Raw genomic sequence first — 20,361 nt, forward strand, 5'->3', positions numbered from 1 at the left:
AATAATTCAATGTATATACTGTGATGATTATCTTGTGTGATGACTGTATTATGATAATAGTGTATATCTGTATCATGACTTAAACAAGTTGAAAAACTTATTCGGGTGTTACCATTTAGTGGTCAATTGTACGGAATATGTACTTCACTGTGCAACCTACTAATAAAAGTTTCAATCAATCAATCAAAAAAGAGCCCCCTACTGGCCGTGGGTGTTCACTGCAGGTCTCGCCTCGCTCAGGAAACTCCTCCTCCGCCATTTTTGACTGTAAACATCCTGTCCATTTTAAAAGCGCAGCGGAGAGCGGGAGGAAGGCGACTGGCGCCATCTTTACTGCTTTAATGAGTACAACAGGGGGAAATTCGCTGGGAGAAATAACATAAATTGTGGGTTTTACTCACAAGTGGTGTACCGCCGGTAAGTACATTTGCAGTCGCTGCAGTTTGCGCCTTGTTTGCTGCATTTCTTGAGAGGAAGTTAGCATGTGTGGTCGTAGTATTTGTGCAGGCCTTCGTAGTACATGAAGTGCTTAGCCGCCAGCTAACCACTTGGTTGGGATACGAGAGGGAAAAGTGTGAACATGCTTGGATAGCAAACGTAAGCGTGAGTTTGGCTCGTCGTTTAGCGACATGAATTGAGTCTTCGATAAGTGAGAAGGCTGTTCAAACGAGACAAAATTATGAAAAAATGATTGTGGCTAATGCTAATGCTAACTGGCGGCTAACTTAGTTCATCCCAGTTGATGGCGCTCACTTTACTGGCGCCGTTCTGTATGTTTGCATCTATAGTACTTTTAATCGTTTGCTGTTGCTTAACCTCTCTGTCACTTTAAATGCGTTGTAATATTTGATTTAATAAGGCATGTGCATACTCAGTAATTCATTCCGACTAGTTGGAACAAAGTCTGTCAAAACAATGATGGTACTGCGTCTACGTTTTGCTTACAATGTCACATCAGTCCATTTAACATCAACATGGCGGATTTAATCGACTGTGTTTGTTTTAAATCGCTATGGGTTGAAATAATTTACAAAACGTTAGTGTAGTTAATAGTGTTTTTCTATAATAGATACACTGATGTCATCGTCATGTTGAGCCAGGTAATGCTGCACTTTCAAAAAAATGTTGGACTTGATTTCTAATTCAGTAGTTCAATTGTACCATCTGTATCAATTCAATTGTTGAACTGCTGAAATAAATTTGGACGAGTTTGGATTTTCAACTGTTCTACTGTTTAATTGTTCCCTGTTTGATTGTGGAAGTGTACGCCACTACAGGGTCAGAAAACTGGGGTAAGGATAACCCAAAAAAGTGGAGTTTGCAGAAGTTGTAGTAATTACAAGTTTTGCTGGACGATATACTCTGCCACAAATCCAATAAACGATTTTATTGTCAGTATTATTTTGTGACTAAATTAAGCACTAATTTAATTGTAATATGTAATAATAGCAACATTTCTATTAAATAAATATCAAACCCCTAGGAGTGCAGTTTTTTACCCTTTTTTTGTTGCTATCACAAATTGGCATACTGCCTGGTTTGTCTGTGTTAATGGGGTCATGTTTTTCATTTGGTTTGAAGCCTAAATATTCCCGCAACGGGAAATTTGGCTTTGCAATCATCTTTTTCCTTACCAATTATTGTGACTAGTGCTTCTGACCAGGGAAGCTTTGTCTGTGCATGTGGGTCTGTCCACTTTGACAAAGATTGTGGATGGATGAAAGAGGATTCACTCCGTTCATTTAATTTTGCTTTTATATGAACAAGCTCAGAATGAACCTCTTTGTACCCTGGTTGGCAATTTATCTATGCCTGTGAAGTCATTGAGTTAATTTTCATTTATCGTTCGATTAATTCATATATTTGCCCCTGCCTAATTTTTTATCTGACTGTGCTAGACGTCAACGTTCGGGTAATTTTTAAGTACAAATCCCTGACAGCACAAATAGTACTGACTTTTTTACTGTTTAATTTCCAGTACATTTGGCTCCCCAGGTGAACCTACGCCATTGTGAGAGTGTGAGGCTGTGGTTCCGGGGCAATGTTCTACGCCCACTTTGTCCTCAGCAAACGTGGGCCGCTAGCCAAAATCTGGCTGGCGGCCCACTGGGACAAGAAGCTGACCAAGGCTCATGTTTTCGAATGTAACTTGGAGAGCAGTGTGGAGAGCATCATCTCGCCCAAGGTACGAACATAAGTTCACTGTCTGATATCCAGCAGGCTGTTTTTTTTGTGTTTGTCAAGTATAAAACTTGTTTGTGTTTTGCTTGTAGGTAAAGATGGCGCTGCGTACATCAGGTCATCTGCTTCTTGGGGTGGTGAGAATCTACCACAGGAAGGCCAAATACCTTCTGGCTGATTGTAATGAAGCCTTTATCAAAATCAAAATGGCTTTCAGACCAGGTAAGGTGGCTTCTCCTGAGTTTCCCCTTGGTGCCATGTTCTGGGTACAGTTATTTTAACACATTTTTGGTTGTATTTCTGTGCAGGTGTGGTAGATTTGCCAGAGGAAAACCGAGAGGCAGCCTACAATGCCATTACCTTACCTGAGGAGTTCCATGACTTTGACCAGCCGCTTCCTGATCTAGAGTAAGTCAGCATTAGGGGTGTAACGATATGAACATTTCATATCACGTTCATCGCGACCAAAATGATCACGGTTATCATTATTATCGTGGTGTTGTTGAATGTGCTCAAAAAGTACTTGAAAACATCAAGTTATTATTATTATTTTTAATAACTTCAATAGACACACTTTTAGAAAACCTACTATTTTGCCTGTTTTCTGTTCCTTATGCTTCACTGATAGTGCTTAAGTCTTAGTAGTTTGTCTGTTTTAATGGCTAAACTTGTATTTTGAATATAGTTTTGTACTGTCGCACATTAAGATTTGTTTAAATGAAAAGAGTGTAACAAATAAATTCTATTTATTATTTCACCCCGAGAGGGACAAGCGGTAGAAAATATATGGATTTATTATTTTAGTAGGTGTTGTGGTGTCATACTCTGTTCGATGTGCACAATTGAATAGCTTAGTTACTCAGACAGTAATCAGAAACAGAGTTATTGGCCAAGTATTTTTAACACACAAGGAATTTGACTTGGTAGACTGTGCTCTCATTGTACAATGCAAGAAACAAAGAAAAACGCAACAACTACGAGAGAGCAAATTTTAGTGGCTTCCATCAAGTAGTGTGTTTTTATATAAGCTTAGATTGGGCAAGTAATTTATTTATGTTAAAAGACGTTAATGCCTCTTGCTTTCATGTTAGTGAGCTGGCGCCAGTCAGTCCGTGAGTAGCGATGTATATCGTGAAGATTTATCGCTAATAGGAGTGTGACAGTTTTGTAGATACCCTGGTATTTCAGTTTCAAATACTTCACAATAATACTGTGTCGCCTGGCGGTATCAAACTAAATTTTGGTGTGTAGTTTTTTCTGGCGCTTTAGTGTTGGCTGGGTCTGAAAATAAACTACATCTCCCAGAATTCTGTGCGCAGCGCAGGGTTCCTAGGTATATAAATAAACATTGATTGATTTAAGGTTAAATACCTACCTTTTTGAAAATGAACGTTATTTTAAAATATTGGTGTATATGTATGTATGTATGTATGTATACATAATAATAATAATAATAATAACTGGGATTTATATAGCGCTTTTCTAAGTACCCAAAGTCGCTTTACATGTAGAACCCATCATAGGCAAAGTGTGTTGCGTTCAACAGCACAGGAAATTATTAATTGACTGTTGATATGCTACTACATCGACTGTTTTCTTTGGTGTCCTTTCCACAGTGATATTGATGTGGCCCAGCAATTTACTCTGAACCAGAGCAGAGTAGAGGAGATCACCATGAGAGAGGATGTTGGAAATCTCAGTCTCTTGCAAGACAATGACTTTGGTAAGACACTACTTCTCGACTGATGCCCCAGTTTTTTTTATTATAAACAAATAAACTTGCTACATTTTAGATGACACATAAAGCAGCAGCACCATGATTTATTTTATACTAATGTTTCTGGTGCTGAGGCACCTTTCACAAAGACTTGCCATTTTGCAGTGTTTTGCAAAAAATTACATAACTTGGAAAAATTGCAAACTAATTTTTCAACACCTTTTAATACACAAAAATAAACTGGATTTTTTTTTTGCTCACACGAGTACTGTAATTGACTTGGACAATTCGCTCTACTTCCCTTGCTGGCCTAAGTTCACATTGAGCATTTGTGCTTTGGCCTTTCACGTTTTAGTTTTGTTGCTGTATGTAATAATGACGGCAATGAAGTGGCAGATAGTTTCGGCAGCTCTCTGCTTGTTTATGTCCTCTTGTGTTCTTTAACGTTTCCCTTTTGTTTTCATGTGTTTTACCTTTTGGTTTAAACCTCTTTGGGACAGGAAGAAAAGTTTTGTGACTTTTGCGCTACTTTTAATACTGTTTTGTGGAATAAATAAAAGTATCCTATTCTATGAGTTGTGAGATTAAAATGACACTGCAGTGATAGGTTAAAGTAGCACGCCATGCTAGAATCTATCGGTTTTGCTGAAGTTTTTTTTTCTGTCAAAAATAGGAAAACCTTTTTTCATGTTGTCTTCATATTATTAATAATCTGCCCTTCTCAGCTGACTTTGGCATGGACGATAGGGAGATGATGCGTGATGCCAGCACGTTCGAGGAGGATATAATGCACGGTGCCGCAGCTTCTAACCTTTTGCTAGAGGCTGAGCCCGGTCCAGCTAATCTGCCTGATAAATCCAACCACATGGAGTATGACGACTTTGGAGACGCCTCCATGGGCAACAGTGATGGAGGGATGCTTGGTGAGCTCTTCAGCGTGTCAATTAATTGTGCACATTCAAAATCTTTCCTGGGAACTTACCTGTGCTGCGTTTATTGTTAAGTGATTATTTGAAATGAACTTGTGATTCCTCAGTGGATAAGCTACTCAGCTCTGAAGATGGAGGCGGTATCTTTGACGACCCTCCGGCCATCACTGATAGCGTCATGATGCCTCCTGATCACGGTGATGATGAGGACGACTTCGACAACCTTCAGTCACGTAAGTAAAGCTGTAGTTTGTGTGGGGATTACTAGAGGTGGGGGGAAATAAATTATTTTAAAAGAAGATTGGGGATTATATTTGACTTTTGTTATATTATTTTTAAGGCTTTTTCTTAATTTTTTTTTAATCTCAAAACACTTCTTAAGTTGGGATCCTATTAAACATAACCTACTTTTCGTACTTGATTTTGTCAAGTACGACAATCCATCCTTCCCGAAAATTGAAAAACAAGGCATGGTGGAGATATTTAGTTATGTCAAATATTTCCATTTATGGGTTCAGCGACCCCAAGGGAATAAGCGGTAGAAAATGGATGGATGGGTTAGTTTATGGGCCAAACTATATTGGGATATGACTTTTGATCTATATGGCCCAGCCCCACACTCATGTTAGCGACTTTGCTAACACAGTTTAGGGATGTTCTGTGTTTAATGGAGCGTTACAGTAGACCTTTTGATGGCATTGTGTTGATATGAATGGGGGCACATGTGTACCTTGTTTGAGTGTTAATAATGAAATTGTAATATTTAAGACACTTACCATTGCTTCAAAAAAAATTCTGTGCTACTAATTTTTTTCATTTTTTAGCACCAGTGCTACTAGTGTAAAAGCTAAGCGTACAGCACTGCACTGTGTTCCTTGGAGTATGTGCCCTTTGTGCATAATCTTATTTTTTCACTTTATGATTGCACTCTACAATGGCATATTTGTTTTTAGATAGCCCTTTTTTCCTTTTGTAAATTTTATTTTACAACTGATTTTTTAAGTTTAATTATGAAGTGAACGTTTACAATGTTTATTTTAAAAGAGAGAGTGCAATAAAAATATGGTCTACATAACATAGTAAATGATCGTGATTAAGGATGTAACAATAAACGGTATAATTATAAACCGCGGTAAAATTCCAAATGGTTCGTAATACTACTTAAATTTTTAATTACCGGAAAAATTTGATTTAATAATGCATTTTAAGCAACACTGCTTACTTCTTGGAAAACGGAAGCGCCGCAGAACTGGCACCATGAGGCTCGAGGGAAAATGGCACCAACTACGCGGACTTTTCTCTGGAAATGTTTCCTCCGAGTAAACGGAGCCGATTGCTTTGTTTCACTTAATTTCACTCCCTTCTACTTCCGTGGAGTCTCGGTGTGCGATTAAGTGCGCATTGCTGTTATTAGATGACGACAGGTGTGGACAATATTGGAGACAGACTCATTTGTCCCACACTAAAAGTAAGGTGCCATCTTGCAAATTTCTTAGATTTATTTATGTTATTTTGTTTATGCCATATACCTTTGTTTATAATGCTTGGGTCACTTTCATATGCAAATTAAAATGTGTACTTCAGGTGCATAAATACATTTTTAATGTGTTTTTGGTGTTTTTTAAATAAAACTTGGTTAAAAGATTTCAGTATAAGTAGTTTTTTTTTTTTTTTTTTGAGCACATTTGAAATTACTGCAGTGATAATGATAAATAACTGTGATCATTTTGGTCACAATAACCGTGATAAGAAATTGTCATACCGTTCGTTACATCCCTAATCGTGATCAATAATCATGATTTCAACGTTGATAAAAATAATCGTGATCATTATATTGGCCATAATCCTGGAGCGCTGGGTCTAGCTTGCTATTCGCATATCCTCCCACTTGAAAGATTATTACTTTATTTGCCGGCATGTAGGTGAGGATAGCTAATTTAGAGGTGGCTTTGCTGCACTCTGGAGGGAAATTAGCTGCTAGCAAGGGCGCTACTTTGCATTCAGGTTGCAGCGTTCGTTAACTTGTCGCTGTCAAATTTGTGGGTCACAGCTCGAATGTGTCAACATGCATTATCATAATACAAATATAGTATTCATAGCTCTATTGTCGTCCAAATTTGTACCATTTATCGTCTCTACCCCAATGTCTGATTTATTAAAAAAACCTGAAAGATATACCGTATTTTCCGCACCATAAGGCGCCCTGGGTTATAAGCCGCGCCTTCAATGAACGGCATATTTCAAAACTTTGTCCACCTATAAGCCGCCCCGTGTTGTAAGCCGCATCTAACTGCGCTAAAGGAATGTCAAAAAAACAGTCAAATAGGTCAGTCAAACTTTAATAATATATTAAAACCAGCGTGATGTGGGCGCGCATGGAATCGTATATCAACATGGACGGAGCTGCGTGAAAAAAGCCACCCGGCCTCTTCGCATAAACTTAAACTTACCTTAACCACTCGCTCATCTTTTCTTCATCCATCCCTTCGAGTTAGCTTTTATGATGACGCCGGCTGGAAAGGTCTCTTTTGGCAAGGTCTTCCTTTTGAATATCACCATGGGTGGAAGTTTCTGGCCATTAGCATGGCAAGCTAGAACCACAGTGAAGGATGACTTCTCATTCCCTATGGTGCGAATATTCACCGTACGTGCTCCCGTTGTATCCACAGTGCGGTTCACAGGAATATCAAAAGTCAGTGGAACCTCGTCCATGTTGATAATGTTCTCTGGCCGGATCTTTTTTTCAGCTATCTTGTTTTTACAATATGCACGGAAAGTAGCCAGCTTTTCTTGAAAGTCTTTAGGCAGTTGTTGTGAAATAGTAATCCGTGTGCGGATGGAGAGATTGCGTCTTTTCATGAACCGGATCCCTGTCGCTTAGTAGGAGCCATTTTGTGGTCTTTACAGATGTAAACACACAAAGGAAATGAAACGTACGGTAATATCCGCGCGCTTTTTCTTCTACGCGGGCGGGTGGTTGCTTACAGTAGAAGAAGAAGCGCTTCCTGTTCTATGGGGGCGGGTGCTTACCTTGGCGGTTGCTTGCGTAGAAGAAGAAGCACTTCCTCTTCTACGGGGAAAAAAGATGGCGGCTGTTTACCGTAGTTGCGAGACCGAAACTTTATGAAAATGAATCTTAATATTAATCCATATATAAAGCGCACCGGGTTAAAAGCCGCACTGTCAGCTTTTGAGTAAATTTGTGGTTTTTAGGTGCGGCTAATAGTGCGGAAAATACGGTAATTAGACATGTGATTTTTCCGTCTACAGTCGGAAAATCCGTCTTTTTTATCTCTGTAAAAATATTTTCCTTTTTTCTTGTTTTTCTCCGACCTACAATTTGTGTTAAAATATTGATCCGTGTCTTTGCCATACCTGTCAACAACTAAGGTTTTTCCGTAATGAATACGGTATTTGATAATCCATTCCGGCTTACAGCTGCAGCGGTAAAAACTATGGTTTTCCATAAAAAATATTAACTTAAAAATCTAAATTATGTAGCGAAGCTACATAGCTTAACTACATTTCCCAGTAGCTTGGCAGTAGCTTTGCTACTTTTTAAACAAATAGCAATTTCTGTAACTTAGCTATTTTAGATACATGGTATAAAAGAAGAGAGGGGGAGAAGAGAAAGAGATAAATGGACTCATGCAACTCCAGTCAGGGAACAACATATATGGGAAAAATCAATGATGATTGGTTGGTTTACGTATAAGAATATCCATGATTGGTTGGTTGGTTTACTATGATGAGTCACGATTGGTTAAGATTAGGGCAAAACATTAGGGACAGGCCAATCAGAGGCAATATAGGGCGGGTAATCGAACCAGTAAGGGAAATCACAACAGACACGCACATCCCAAATGACGGCAAGAGAGTCAGAGAAGAGAAGAGGGAATGTTCAAGCGGGAGATTTGTATATTTAAAAAAACTAGTGGAAGATGGCAGAGGGATTCTCTTCTTTAGATTTTTCTTTTAGCGATATAGACGACGTCCAGGAAACCCACAATGCGTCTACTTGGCCACATTTGGACAAATGTATGCGTCTGGATAAAACAATGGCCAAAACATTAATTTTAGTTGTTTACCTTGTAAGCCCAAATCAAAACTGCTCTCGACATGGAAGACGTGGAATACACATTTAAGAACTCACATGATTGTGGCGAGGGATGTTCCGATCCGATATTTGGATCGGCCGCCGATATTTGCCAAAAAATGCGTATCGGCAAGGCATGGGAAAATGCCGATCCAGATCCAGTTAAAAAAACAACTCCGGTCCGTGTTTTCCAACGCACCGATTTTAAATAATACATTCCACTTTTCTGCTGCTCCCTAATTTCCGTTCCGCATTTTCCAGCACACCTTCAACACATCCACAGGTCTGTGGATTCTCATGCAGTTGCTTTTAGCTGCTGGCATTACACGACAGGCTCTTCTCACTCTTTCCTGTGTCTCCTTCTCACAGACAGCAAGCGCACCTTCTTACACACGTCACATACTGTCACGTCATACGTCACATACGTAGACGCCCTCCCCGAGCAGAGAGGTAGCAGCATGGCTAACGTTAGCTGTGATGCTAGCTAAGGCTGCAGCTAACGATTATTTTTCTATAGATTAATCTATAGATTATTTTTTTCGATTAATCGGTTAATCTATAGATTTTTTATTTTTTTTCGATTAATCTATAGATTATTTTTCCTTTTACCGATTATTTTTTTTATTTAAAATGAAGATGAAAAAATAAATGTTGGCCAGTTTTTTTAAAAGGCATGACTTTTATTTACAAAAAAAAAGTATGGCCACTCAGTCAACATTGACAACAACATGACAAAATATTCTGTAACAATGTAAACATTTAAAACTTTTAACATTTAACAAAATTAAAAGTAGCTTATTTGCTTTTTAATGTGCAAATATAAAAGTAAACATCCAGTGCAAATCTTAATATTCTGCAATAGTATAAGCATTTCTAAAGTAAAAGTATTGCTTATTTTACTTTAAAATGTGCAAAAATAAAGATAAACATCCAATACAAAAAAGTGCAAAACTAAATATTCTGTAACAGTGTAAACATTTCAACAAAAGTAAAATTATTGCTTATTTTGCTTAATAACACAACAATGATAGTATGATTAAAGTGAAAGTTAATTGTTGGTTTGTACATAGTATATGTAACTGTTAATATTGTAAAAGGTATTTGCACAACTAATTAACGTTAGCGTTAAAGAGGAGCATGTCTTTGTAAACACTGAACAGGCACGCCAAACGCGCCTCTCAGAGCGAAACAGTGTTTTAGTTTATGAATTTACAACGCAGATACAAATGACACATTCATGATTTTGTGTAATGATGACAACGTATACTCACGCGGACGATTGACTAGTTGATGGTGATGGCAAGAACGCTGTCGGGTGTTTTCTTTTCAAATGTTCCTTCATAGCCGTTGTGCTGCTATGATAGGCCATTTCCGCTCGACACAGTGTGCATACAACAACTGTCAAGTGTTTTGCTTTTTTCGCTGTGCTTATCCCACACTTGAAGGGATGTACCAATGCTGAATGTGGCTTCTGGATTTCACTCAAAAGACCAGACCGTAGTTACTTTTTCCTTTTATTTTCCTTTAGTTTGCAACAGTTTTTCCAACGAAGAAACAGCTTCTTTTTTCTTCTTTAGTCTTTTTAGCAGTCTTTAGCAGTGTTAATAGACTTTAGTTTCTTTAGCTGTCATTAGCTGTCTTTAGTAGCCTTTAGCTTCTTTAGTAGGTGAAAAACCTTTAAGGACAAAACACCACAAGATTAACATGCTGTAAAAAATCAATCAATTATCAATCCCATAATTTACAACTATTAATTAGGCTATCAAACTCTTAACCATTAAACAAGTGCAAGAAAATGGACACATCTTTTCCCTTTAAGTTAAAACAGATTTTAAATAAATTGTCTCAACATAAATGCACCAAGATACATATAAAATACATTTAAACCCAGAAACACAATAGATAAATGCAACAGAAAACCCAATATGCAAATACATAAATACCTAACCAATTAACCACCTATTTAGATACATATTTAAAATCCATATTCAATATAAATATATTATTAATTTAGCAGTGAAACACTCAATCTTAAACGCTGTCTACTGGTAGAAAAATGCCCCTTTTTCTATGCACTCACCAGCAGCCAATGATCCAACACAGTTAAATCCAACACTTTAAATTGAGCGACTTCACCCTCCTGATGAAGCAAACTGCTCCAACATTTATCAAACTAAGCAAAGAATATCAACACTAAACAACAGTTACATAACACACTGTGTGTATTTAGCCTCCAGACTAAGCACGCTACATGCACACAACTCCCCCCCCCCCCCAAATTTAACCAGCGCAACAGGTGCGCCACACCCACGAAGAGAAATATTAAATCTTACATACTTTTGGCACAACTCTGGGTTATCTGTAATGAACTAAACCTTTTTCCACTCTGCGCTGGCGTCTTTTGTATTCCTTGATTTGACAAAGCTGTCTAATTACTGGGCTCGCGCACCAGCAGATGAGACGGGAGCGCGCCGCGTTATACCTGCGCGTGAACGTAAACTGATCGGCTCTGATTTTATAAGCCGACTGGCCGAAATAATGCCGAATTATATACATTTCCTGGGGTTGCCTAGGTGAATAGGGATGCGGATGTGCTCTAAGATAAAATATAATTTTATTAAGTGGGGTTTGGCTGGTTGCTAAACAGCCACGGTTGCGAGCTCGCGCGTCAGCTGACGAGACAGCTGTTCACGCTACAACATTATTAGGCCGTTTATTGAAATACTCCCACACTTTTGACGACTTTTGGCGTGCTTTTTTTCCCTCGCTCGCACCGCTCGCATCATCTGCTTTGCGCTCCGCCATGACGGCAGTGTGACGTCACGTAAATATGCGACGCGTCGAAGCATAAAAACGGCGTCGACGTATTTACGTAACCGATGACGTCGACTACGTCGACGCGTCGTTTCAGCCTTAATGCTAGCGCAGCCGTGCGAGCAACGTTCCCTCTAAGGTGCGCGCCTGTGCAATTGCGCACTGCTCAAGCGTCCTCTGCGCACAGCAATTATATGCCACGTACAAAATCAAATAAAAAAATAAGCGCATAACAATTTTCGACACACGGACACGAAAGAGAAAACAGTTTTCGTCATCATTGTTCATATTGTAACGTCTGTCGAGATGCTTATCTCCGTTTGGTGCCACACGTCCACACCATCAAAATGCCGAGGCAAACATTACCAGATCAACACCGTATGGAAAAAAATTTGATTTTTTTTTTTTAGTTGTGATTTCCTTCTCTGCATGTAAGTTTAAAAGCAGCATATATTAATGCAGTATGAAGAAGAATGTTTTAATGTAGACACATAGAATCATCATACTGCTGTGATTATATGCATCAAGTGTTCATTTAAGGCTAAGGCAAAATATCCACATATATATCGTGATACGGCCTTAAAATATCGCAATATTAAAAAAAGGCCATATCACCCAGCCCTAGTTCAATGATGCCATTTCTGTTTGTCAAGTATAATTTTGTCTATTTTGTGTTTATCCTTGAATAAACAGGTCAGTTTCTTGTTACCAACCATTGTGTATTATTCAAACTCCCCTAATTCAGCTGGCTAGTTGTTATCAAGAGTACTAAAACCCTTTTCAACATGATTCTGACAACTAAGTAGGCTTAATAACTTTAAACTTGAATACATGCTCGGATAGGCCAATATCGGTCAGTATCGGTATTGGATCGGAAGTGCAAAGACAACATCGGTATCGGATCGGAAGTGCAAAAACCTGGATTGGGACATCCCTAATTGTGGCAGACGTGATGACTTTTGCTACAGTATAGCCTGTCTAAATGCTAAATTTCATTTTCATTGGTGTTATAGAACAAGACAGTAGCTAACATATTGTTCATTATTTATATGGTTTATATTTTGACATTGAATAGTTGAATCATTTTGAAACAAACAAAATGACAGCAATATATTTATTTCATGCTATAAATCACAAATTACTATTCAGATAAAGGAAGTTAGGTAATAGAATAAACATTGTTGGTACTCTATGATTTTTTAATTTGTAGCAGTTAGAAGTGGAGAGGGAGTCGAAGAGACAGAAATTGGCTATGATATTCAAAGCAGAATCCATTAAAGCAGAAAAAAAAGGAAAATGCAAGCTGCTCAGAAATTTGCCAGTAAGGCTCATGTCACAGCCATCAAAGCAAAAATGCCAAAGTTATGTGTAAAATAATGTAAATAACTAGATGAACTATCTGTGGCTGTGAAGTGAACATTAGTAAGGTTGTATATACTGTATAGAGTAGGCTAACCCATGTGGTTATGAACACAAGTTGTAATTACTGTAGTGACTAAATAACACAGTGACTGAAACGGACATAGTGATTCATTTGGATGAATGGGTTAATCATTTATGTAAACTCTGTTGATAATTTTTCAATTCTTTAAGCACAAACATCTTTAAATTGTGCTTTTTTGTGCAAATTTTTGCATGTTCAATTGCTGAAAAATCAGGATCTTCAAATCACATGCCTTTTATAATGAAAATATTTACAATTTGTGTGTGTGTGTGTGTGTGTGTGTGTGTGTGTGTGTGTGTGTGTAGCGGGGCCTGACAGCCCAGACTCTGGCCCAGCTGAGCCACTGCCAGCAATGGCTGACCAGACAGAGCAAACCACGCTGGTCCACAATGAAGAGGAAGCGTTTGCACTGGAGCCAATCGATATCACTGGTAAGAATAAATATGTTTTCTTTTTGACCACTTCCAGCCTTTAAACATTTCCCTTTGAATTTAATGACATGTGATGTAGATCTTAATGATGATCTTTCATTTTGTTCCCAGTGAAAGAGACTAAGGCGAAGCGAAAGAGAAAGCTGATTGTTGACAGCGTGAAGGAGTTGGACAGCAAAACCATCAGGGCCCAGTTGTCCGACTACTCTGACATTGTCACGACCCTTGACCTTGCCCCTCCCACTAAGAAGTTGATGATGTGGAAGGAGACCGGAGGAGTCGAGAAGCTCTTCTCTCTTCCCGCACAACCTCTCTGGAACGCCAGGCTGCTCAAGGTTTGTGACACTGCCGATGTTTATGTAAATGTTACAGAGGGGCAGAGCAAGGGTAAGGGAGCAACTAATGAGTGGCACATTTAATTTATGTAAGAGCAAATAAACTATCATCTGCCAAACACGATAAACCTTTCACGTATAATTTTTCAAGTAGGAAAATTACTGTTTTTTTTTTTTTCATCCTATCTTTTATTAGTATTCTGTTCTGGTTTTGAGATTGAAACACGACGAGGACGCGATGTGTTTTTGTATTTGTATTCCTTTTCTTGCCTGCTTGTGCATCTCGAGAATACTGAATGAGAAGCATGTTGGCGCATAATTTATCAAAGCTATTTTATCTTGTCTTTTTGTCTGTTGTATAGGGTTATGTTTTTTTTAATTCTAATTTGGTTTTCTTCTCTTCACTCTGAATGTCACTATTGGAATGCTAGATGTTCACACGCTGCCTGACACCGCTGGTGCCAGATGAGCTGAGGAAGAGGAGGAAGGGAGGCGAAGCAGACAGTCTGGATGAGTTCCTCAAAGAGCTGGAGAATCCCGAGGTGCCGAGAGAGGAGGTCATGGGTCAGCACAGAGATGTCATTGGTAAGAGGAGGTTATTGACTTGTGCAGACGGAATGAAAAGCTAATAATTTAGCATATTGCTCATACAGATCAGACTATCATGGAGGAGCCCAGCATGCTGGCGGCCTCTGCAATGGAGGGCAGCAGGACAACACTGGATGAGACAGTTATGCCTCCTCCCTCCACGCCACGCGGTGTCAAACGCAAGACCCCTGACAAGGAGAGCACTCTACCTGTGAGTTGTTCAAAAACGTTTTTTTTTCCCCTCTCGGAAGAGTCCCCTCGTTGGTATGCAAATATCTCATTCGTCATGTTTTGTTGTAGCAAAAAAATGATGCAGCATTGTTACAAAGACAACAAAACACTGATACAAGATGTTGTGTTCTTTCAAGTGTAAGAGAGTAAGATTATTAGAAGTTTCTTCAAAGCAAAGTGTCGTTTAATTGGCCATTTTTCTGCCAGATGGCTGCGTTGGAGCAGCAGCAGCCGCAACAGGTGGCTGACCGCTCAGCCTTGTCTCAGAGGCTAGATATGCCTCAGGTAGACCTGCCCCCAGAGGAGACGAGCATCAACCTCACCCAGCTTGTTCCTGAACTTGACCTGATTGGAGAGAAGAGCAAGGACAAGAAGGATGACAGCGACGAAGAGGAGGTAAGGGTGTAAATTGTTTTTTTGGTCTTGTCGGTTTCTACCTTTTTGCAACTTCACCAGAGTGTAGATTAAGCTAGAAGCACACACAGTCTATTTCATTATTCATCAAATGAATCACATGGCAAGTTTCAAGCTAATACCAAGATGCCGCTTTAGCTTTAGTTTGATTTTGAATAGACAGAGGTGACCCTTGCTTTATAAACAATAGCTGTTTCCATTGCAGTTTTTTACAAAATGCAACATGCTTACGTATGGCAGCGGCTACGAATAAAGGGATTTTTGGGAGCGAATTGTGAACAAGGAATTCGGACGAGTTGTGGATTCAAGGGCCCCATCAACATTGTTCAGGCATGTGGGTCTCTCCAAACCTGCTGGTCGGCCTCTATTGCTGTGAATGGCCCTGCGCCAAAACAACCCATCTGCCCTAGTTGTCTTGCATTAGCGCCCTGCCGGTTCGGTTTAGGTGCCCTGTAAATGCAAAAAGTGTTTCCATCATGTTTTTGCGATAAACTTCAATATTAAAATGTCTGAAAAACCACCTCCCGAGAGCATTAAAATAAATATGGGTGTTTCCATTACCAGTTTTGAATTGTGATACTAACTTGTCATCAATAAGTGAGATCGGCCGATACCAATACCAATCACATGTCATTGTTTCAATGTATTTATGGTGAGTGCTGTTGACTGTTAAACAATATCAACACAATATTTAAACTCGTTTAGTATTATTTTAAAATAATCTCTTTCAATTGTTTGAACAAAGTTAATAATACACAAAAACTACATTATAAACTACTAACTTATTGAAATTATTTTTGCCCTCAAAGTCCTCCTGTGTCCAAGGAATCATTCTCTGAATTTGTAAACATTACACAAACAATAATAAAGAAATTATTTTGAGAAAATAAATATATAGAGCTAATCATGCAAGATGCAAATAAATCATCTTGTAGTATCAATCATATACTAATATTACTCTTGTTGTCGATACCACTAATTTATGGATCAATCCACCCTCATACATGTCGTGTACTGACTGACAATGCTGACACACTAACCGTTGGTATGTTATCTTCTCTAGCTTTTATTAATCTATTTAATAATTTACTGTCAACACGAGTGCAGCTGGGATAGGCTCCAGCACCCCCACGTCCCCGAGAGGGACACGCGGTAGAAAATTGATGGAACTGCTTACTTACTGCTGTAACGCAGATACGTCTACACTTCTTAAACTTTACTAAGCACTTACTACTTATATTGTTTCTAGCGAGCTTAGCGGCTATCTTAGCTATTAGTATACATGCTCCTGCTTGCTCTCGCTGTGTAACATGTTTTGCTGTGTTCTAACACTTGATAATGATACTTAATATCTTAACCACCATTCAGTTTATTTGCTGTAATGGAGGTGATTATTTTTTAACTTGGGGCAGAGGCTCCACACTGTGTATGGAGACACATGATTAGCTACGAGCTTGTCAGCCGGAGGACTAAAAATAAAAACAATATTAGCCAGAGGGGATCTGCGTTTGTGATTGGCATTCAAAATTCTTGAACAGCAATGGTGATCACTTTTTTTTTTTTCCCCTCAAGAAAATCATCCAATGCTGACCGGTGGCCTATAGATATGCACAGACCTACTTAGGATGTTTTTTTTTTACTTCCAAACTGGCTTAAAAATGTTACCTGTGTAAACAAAAGCCGACTACCAAGCTACAATTAGTGTCTTTTACCACATAACCTTTGTCTTACTGATACCCTTCACAGCTTCAAATGGCATTACTGATTTTGATACTGAAAAAACACACCATATGAATGTACGGTAAACTTACCATGAAATATCTCAAGACAATGATTTTCTTATCAAGTGCAAAATTACCAAGCATGTAACAACAGCGGGCAAAATAATCTGTACATTATATCTTGTCTTCGAAAGGATGAAGAAGGCCAAGGTGGAGACCAGGACCAAGAGGAGAAGAGATGGAACAAGAGAACCCAACAAATGCTACACGGTCTCCAGGTACAAAAGCATGCCTTAATGAGATATTTGTTTGTGTAGCGAAACTGGATTTCATTGTGCAAATACAGTTATTGTTAAAACAGATTCTGATGGTAGACTGTTGCACATCACCCTGCAACTGTACTTTTCCACTGGTGGTCCGGGGGCCAAATGCGGCCCAGGAATGACACTTGGGAGACAAACATTTTTGCAAGAAATTCCTTAAAAAAGCCAGAGTGCTCCTGTTATACAGAAGAACTTGGACCACATTGACAGATCCTTGCATTGACATTTTAACCTTGCTAGCAAACAAAACACTGGGGTCCAAACTTGTGATTTATGTAACGAAGCAATTCCTCAAGGTGCCCCTTGAAGTCCTCTCCTTTTTGTCAGTAAAATTGTTCCCCATTAATGTGATTTATGTACCGTATTTTTCAGATTATAAATCGCAGTTTTTTTCATAGATTTATACTCTGGAGCGATTTATGTGTGAAATTATTAACACATTACCGTAAAATATCAAATATTATTTATCTCATTCACGTAAGAAACTAGACGTACCGATAGAAGAAGAAGAAGCAGCGCATTGTCTACTTTTGGAGTTGGCAGAGTTGTTTAGAAGCGACACGGAGGAAAATTTCATGGGATTTAGCGATTAGGGGTGACAGATTGTTTGGTAAATGTATAGCATGTTCTATATGTTATAGTTATTTCAATGACTCTTACCATAATATGTTACGTTAACATACCAGGCACGTTCTCAGTTCATTATTTATACGTCATGTAACGTACACTTATTCTGTCTGTTGTTCACTATTCTTTATTTTAAATTGCCTTTCAAATGTCAATTCTTGGTGTTGGGTTTTATCAAATAAATTTCTCCAAAAAATACGACTTATACTCCAGTGCGACTTACATACGTTTTTTTCCTCCTTTATTATGCATTTTCGGCCGGAGCGATTTATAATCCAAAAAATACGGTAACTAAGGCGTTGCTGTAGCTTGTTTAATTCAGATGCAGTCAGTAGTCATTTGTTGAACTTCTGTAGTTACACTAGTAGTGTTCCTCAAGGATCTGTTTTAGTTCCTCTCTTTTTCATCATGTGGGCTATTCAACTGGTAGCCAGTGAGTTTTGTTGTGAGAGACTCGCACTTTTGCAGCAGATTCTTCAACACTAGAGTGTTGTCAGAGATAATCTTTGGATATCCTTTTTACAGAAAGTGCTTAAAAACAGACAAACCGTGTGCTCCTGTAACTCTGTGTCCCCAAAACAATGGAGTTGAACATCCCTGCCCTGCACTATGCAAGTGAAGGATAGATGAGGAAAGACTAACATGTTGGTGTCCCTGCAGCGCGTCATGGCCAAGACCGGAGCAGACTCCGTCAGCCTCCTTGAATTGTGCCGGAACAACAACAGGAAGCAGGCAGCTGCCAAGTTCTACAGTTTCCTGGTCCTCAAGAAGCAACAAGCTATCGAGGTCACCCAGAAAGAGCCTTACAGCGACATCATCGCCACCGCTGGACCGCGATTCGAGCTTATTTAGACATTGGAAGAAAACAAACACTGCTTTTTTCTTTTCTTTTTCCCAAAATCCTCAACTGTTTGTAATTTTTTCCGTCAGACTTTTTTTCCCCAGAGAGAGGTTTGGGTTGGTAGGGAAAGGTTTTTGAAACTTTTAAACTGTTTTTACTGTATATTAGGTGGAATCATGCAGTATTCATTTGCTTCAAATTAAAAGAGGGAGAATGTTTAACAGTTATATTTATATAGAAGCATTTCTCAGTCACCAATTTGTCTTTTTTTTGTTAAATTTTCCATTGTTCAAACCTAAAACTTAAAGTAACCCTCTCTGCCTGGAAATATTACAGCTTTTAGACAAAAAAGTCCTGTATCTATGTGTACATGTTATGGAAAGGTACTGTTTTATTACTCTAAAGTGTGACCTCTCCACCTGACCCTAGTTGCACTTGTCTTTTTCCAGAAACACAACAAAAGTTAAATCAGTGGAAAATGTTGAATCTTCCTTGCTGTCAGATCTCATGATTCAGTTGTATAATTCAATAATTTCATGTTTTTTTATTTGTATTTTTGCATTTACGCTTGTTCACCTTTTTGCATAATGTAACTAGGTAATGTACTTGTTACAGATACGTACAGTGTCCCACCTTTTTAGTCTTTGGGTAATCTCTAGTGATACATCTGTAAAGGTTGGAAATAAAGTGTTTTAAGTACATGGTTGCCCATATATTATTTCTGGATCAGGTTTTCTGGAAACATTCTGTATGTTTTAGGCTTCACTATTTTTCACAGAATTCCCATCTTGTCTTTTGATTACTACTCCCACATTTTTAAACCATTCCATCATCAAAGCATTTCTTTTGTCAGGCTATCATTTTTTGTCATGAAAATGTGTGGTATTCCCACTTTACCTTAACCGTCTCTATTTAAATGTGTGACTACTTTATTTCTCAACTGCTTCTAAAATCAAAATGCTCCTTGCTAAATGTTATGTCAACTTTTTTTTTTAGCTAATTTTGCCTCTGTACACCTGAGAGTCATATTACTTGACATGTTAACTGTTAGTACTGTATATGATGTTAACATGCCAACCTTTTTTAACCCTCGTTGACAGCCTCACATCTCACTCAAAACTACCAGACATGCTAACTGTAGGTAATTTTAACGCTTCTAAGGTAAAAATGCTCCTCATTAATGTTAGTCGACTTGTTAACATGCAAACTTTTTTCGCCAGTTTTGCAGCCATCTTGGTACATGACACATGTTAACTGTTAGCATGTTCATTTAAGCATGCTAACTCTTTTTTTTTTTTTTTTTTTTTTTTTGCCAATTTTACACCCTTGCACCTCAGAGTCATACACCTTAGTACCTGACACATGCTAACTGTTTTTTAAGGTAATTTTAACGTTCTCAAAGTCAAAATGCTCCTTGTTAATGTTAATCAACTGATAACATGCAAACTTTTTTTTAGCTAATTTTGCAGCTGTACACCTCAGAATCCTATAACTTGCTACATGACACATGCTAACTGTTAGATTGTTTTACAGTTGTACGCTCCATAGTCATATAACTTTGTAATTGACCCATGTTAAGTTTTAGCATAGAATGCGAAGTGTTAGCATGTAAACTTTGTCGGCTTGCAGCATTCACATGCAATTGCTCACAAAATTGCATATTCGAGTT

General features: G+C 38.4%; 1 protein-coding gene across 2 annotated transcripts; it reads left to right on the forward strand.

Moving 5' to 3' along the window:
• Positions 1-265: 265 nt before the first annotated feature.
• On the forward strand, positions 266-19,393 carry LOC133597752 (double-strand-break repair protein rad21 homolog A-like). 2 transcript variants are annotated; one of them, XM_061950735.1, is made up of 14 exons: positions 266-417; positions 1,996-2,185; positions 2,274-2,403; positions 2,490-2,589; positions 3,798-3,904; positions 4,624-4,821; positions 4,935-5,060; positions 13,487-13,612; positions 13,724-13,947; positions 14,379-14,532; positions 14,601-14,746; positions 14,974-15,162; positions 17,096-17,179; positions 18,512-19,393. In XM_061950735.1, the coding sequence occupies exons 2-14, from the start codon at positions 2,042-2,044 to the stop codon at positions 18,701-18,703; spliced, it is 1,920 nt and encodes a 639-aa protein (XP_061806719.1). In that variant the 5' UTR covers positions 266-417; positions 1,996-2,041; the 3' UTR covers positions 18,704-19,393. The 2 variants fall into 2 exon arrangements, with proteins under 2 accessions (XP_061806719.1, XP_061806726.1); XM_061950742.1 differs by having other exon boundaries at positions 267-417; positions 1,979-2,185.
• Positions 19,394-20,361: the final 968 nt, after the last annotated feature.

This window comes from Nerophis lumbriciformis, linkage group LG04 (genome assembly GCF_033978685.3).
Source record: "Nerophis lumbriciformis linkage group LG04, RoL_Nlum_v2.1, whole genome shotgun sequence".
In the NCBI taxonomy this organism is placed as follows: domain Eukaryota; kingdom Metazoa; phylum Chordata; class Actinopteri; order Syngnathiformes; family Syngnathidae; genus Nerophis; species Nerophis lumbriciformis.

Excerpts from the sequence above, each read along its gene's own strand:
- LOC133597752 (XM_061950735.1), top strand. The coding sequence starts at position 2,042 with ATGTTCTACGCCCACTTTGTCCTCAGCAAACGTGGGCCGCTAGCCAAA. Across the intron at positions 3,905-4,623 it reads CTTGCAAGACAATGACTTTG|CTGACTTTGGCATGGACGAT; the intron begins GTAAGACACTAC and ends TGCCCTTCTCAG. Across the intron at positions 4,822-4,934 it reads CAGTGATGGAGGGATGCTTG|TGGATAAGCTACTCAGCTCT; the intron begins GTGAGCTCTTCA and ends GTGATTCCTCAG.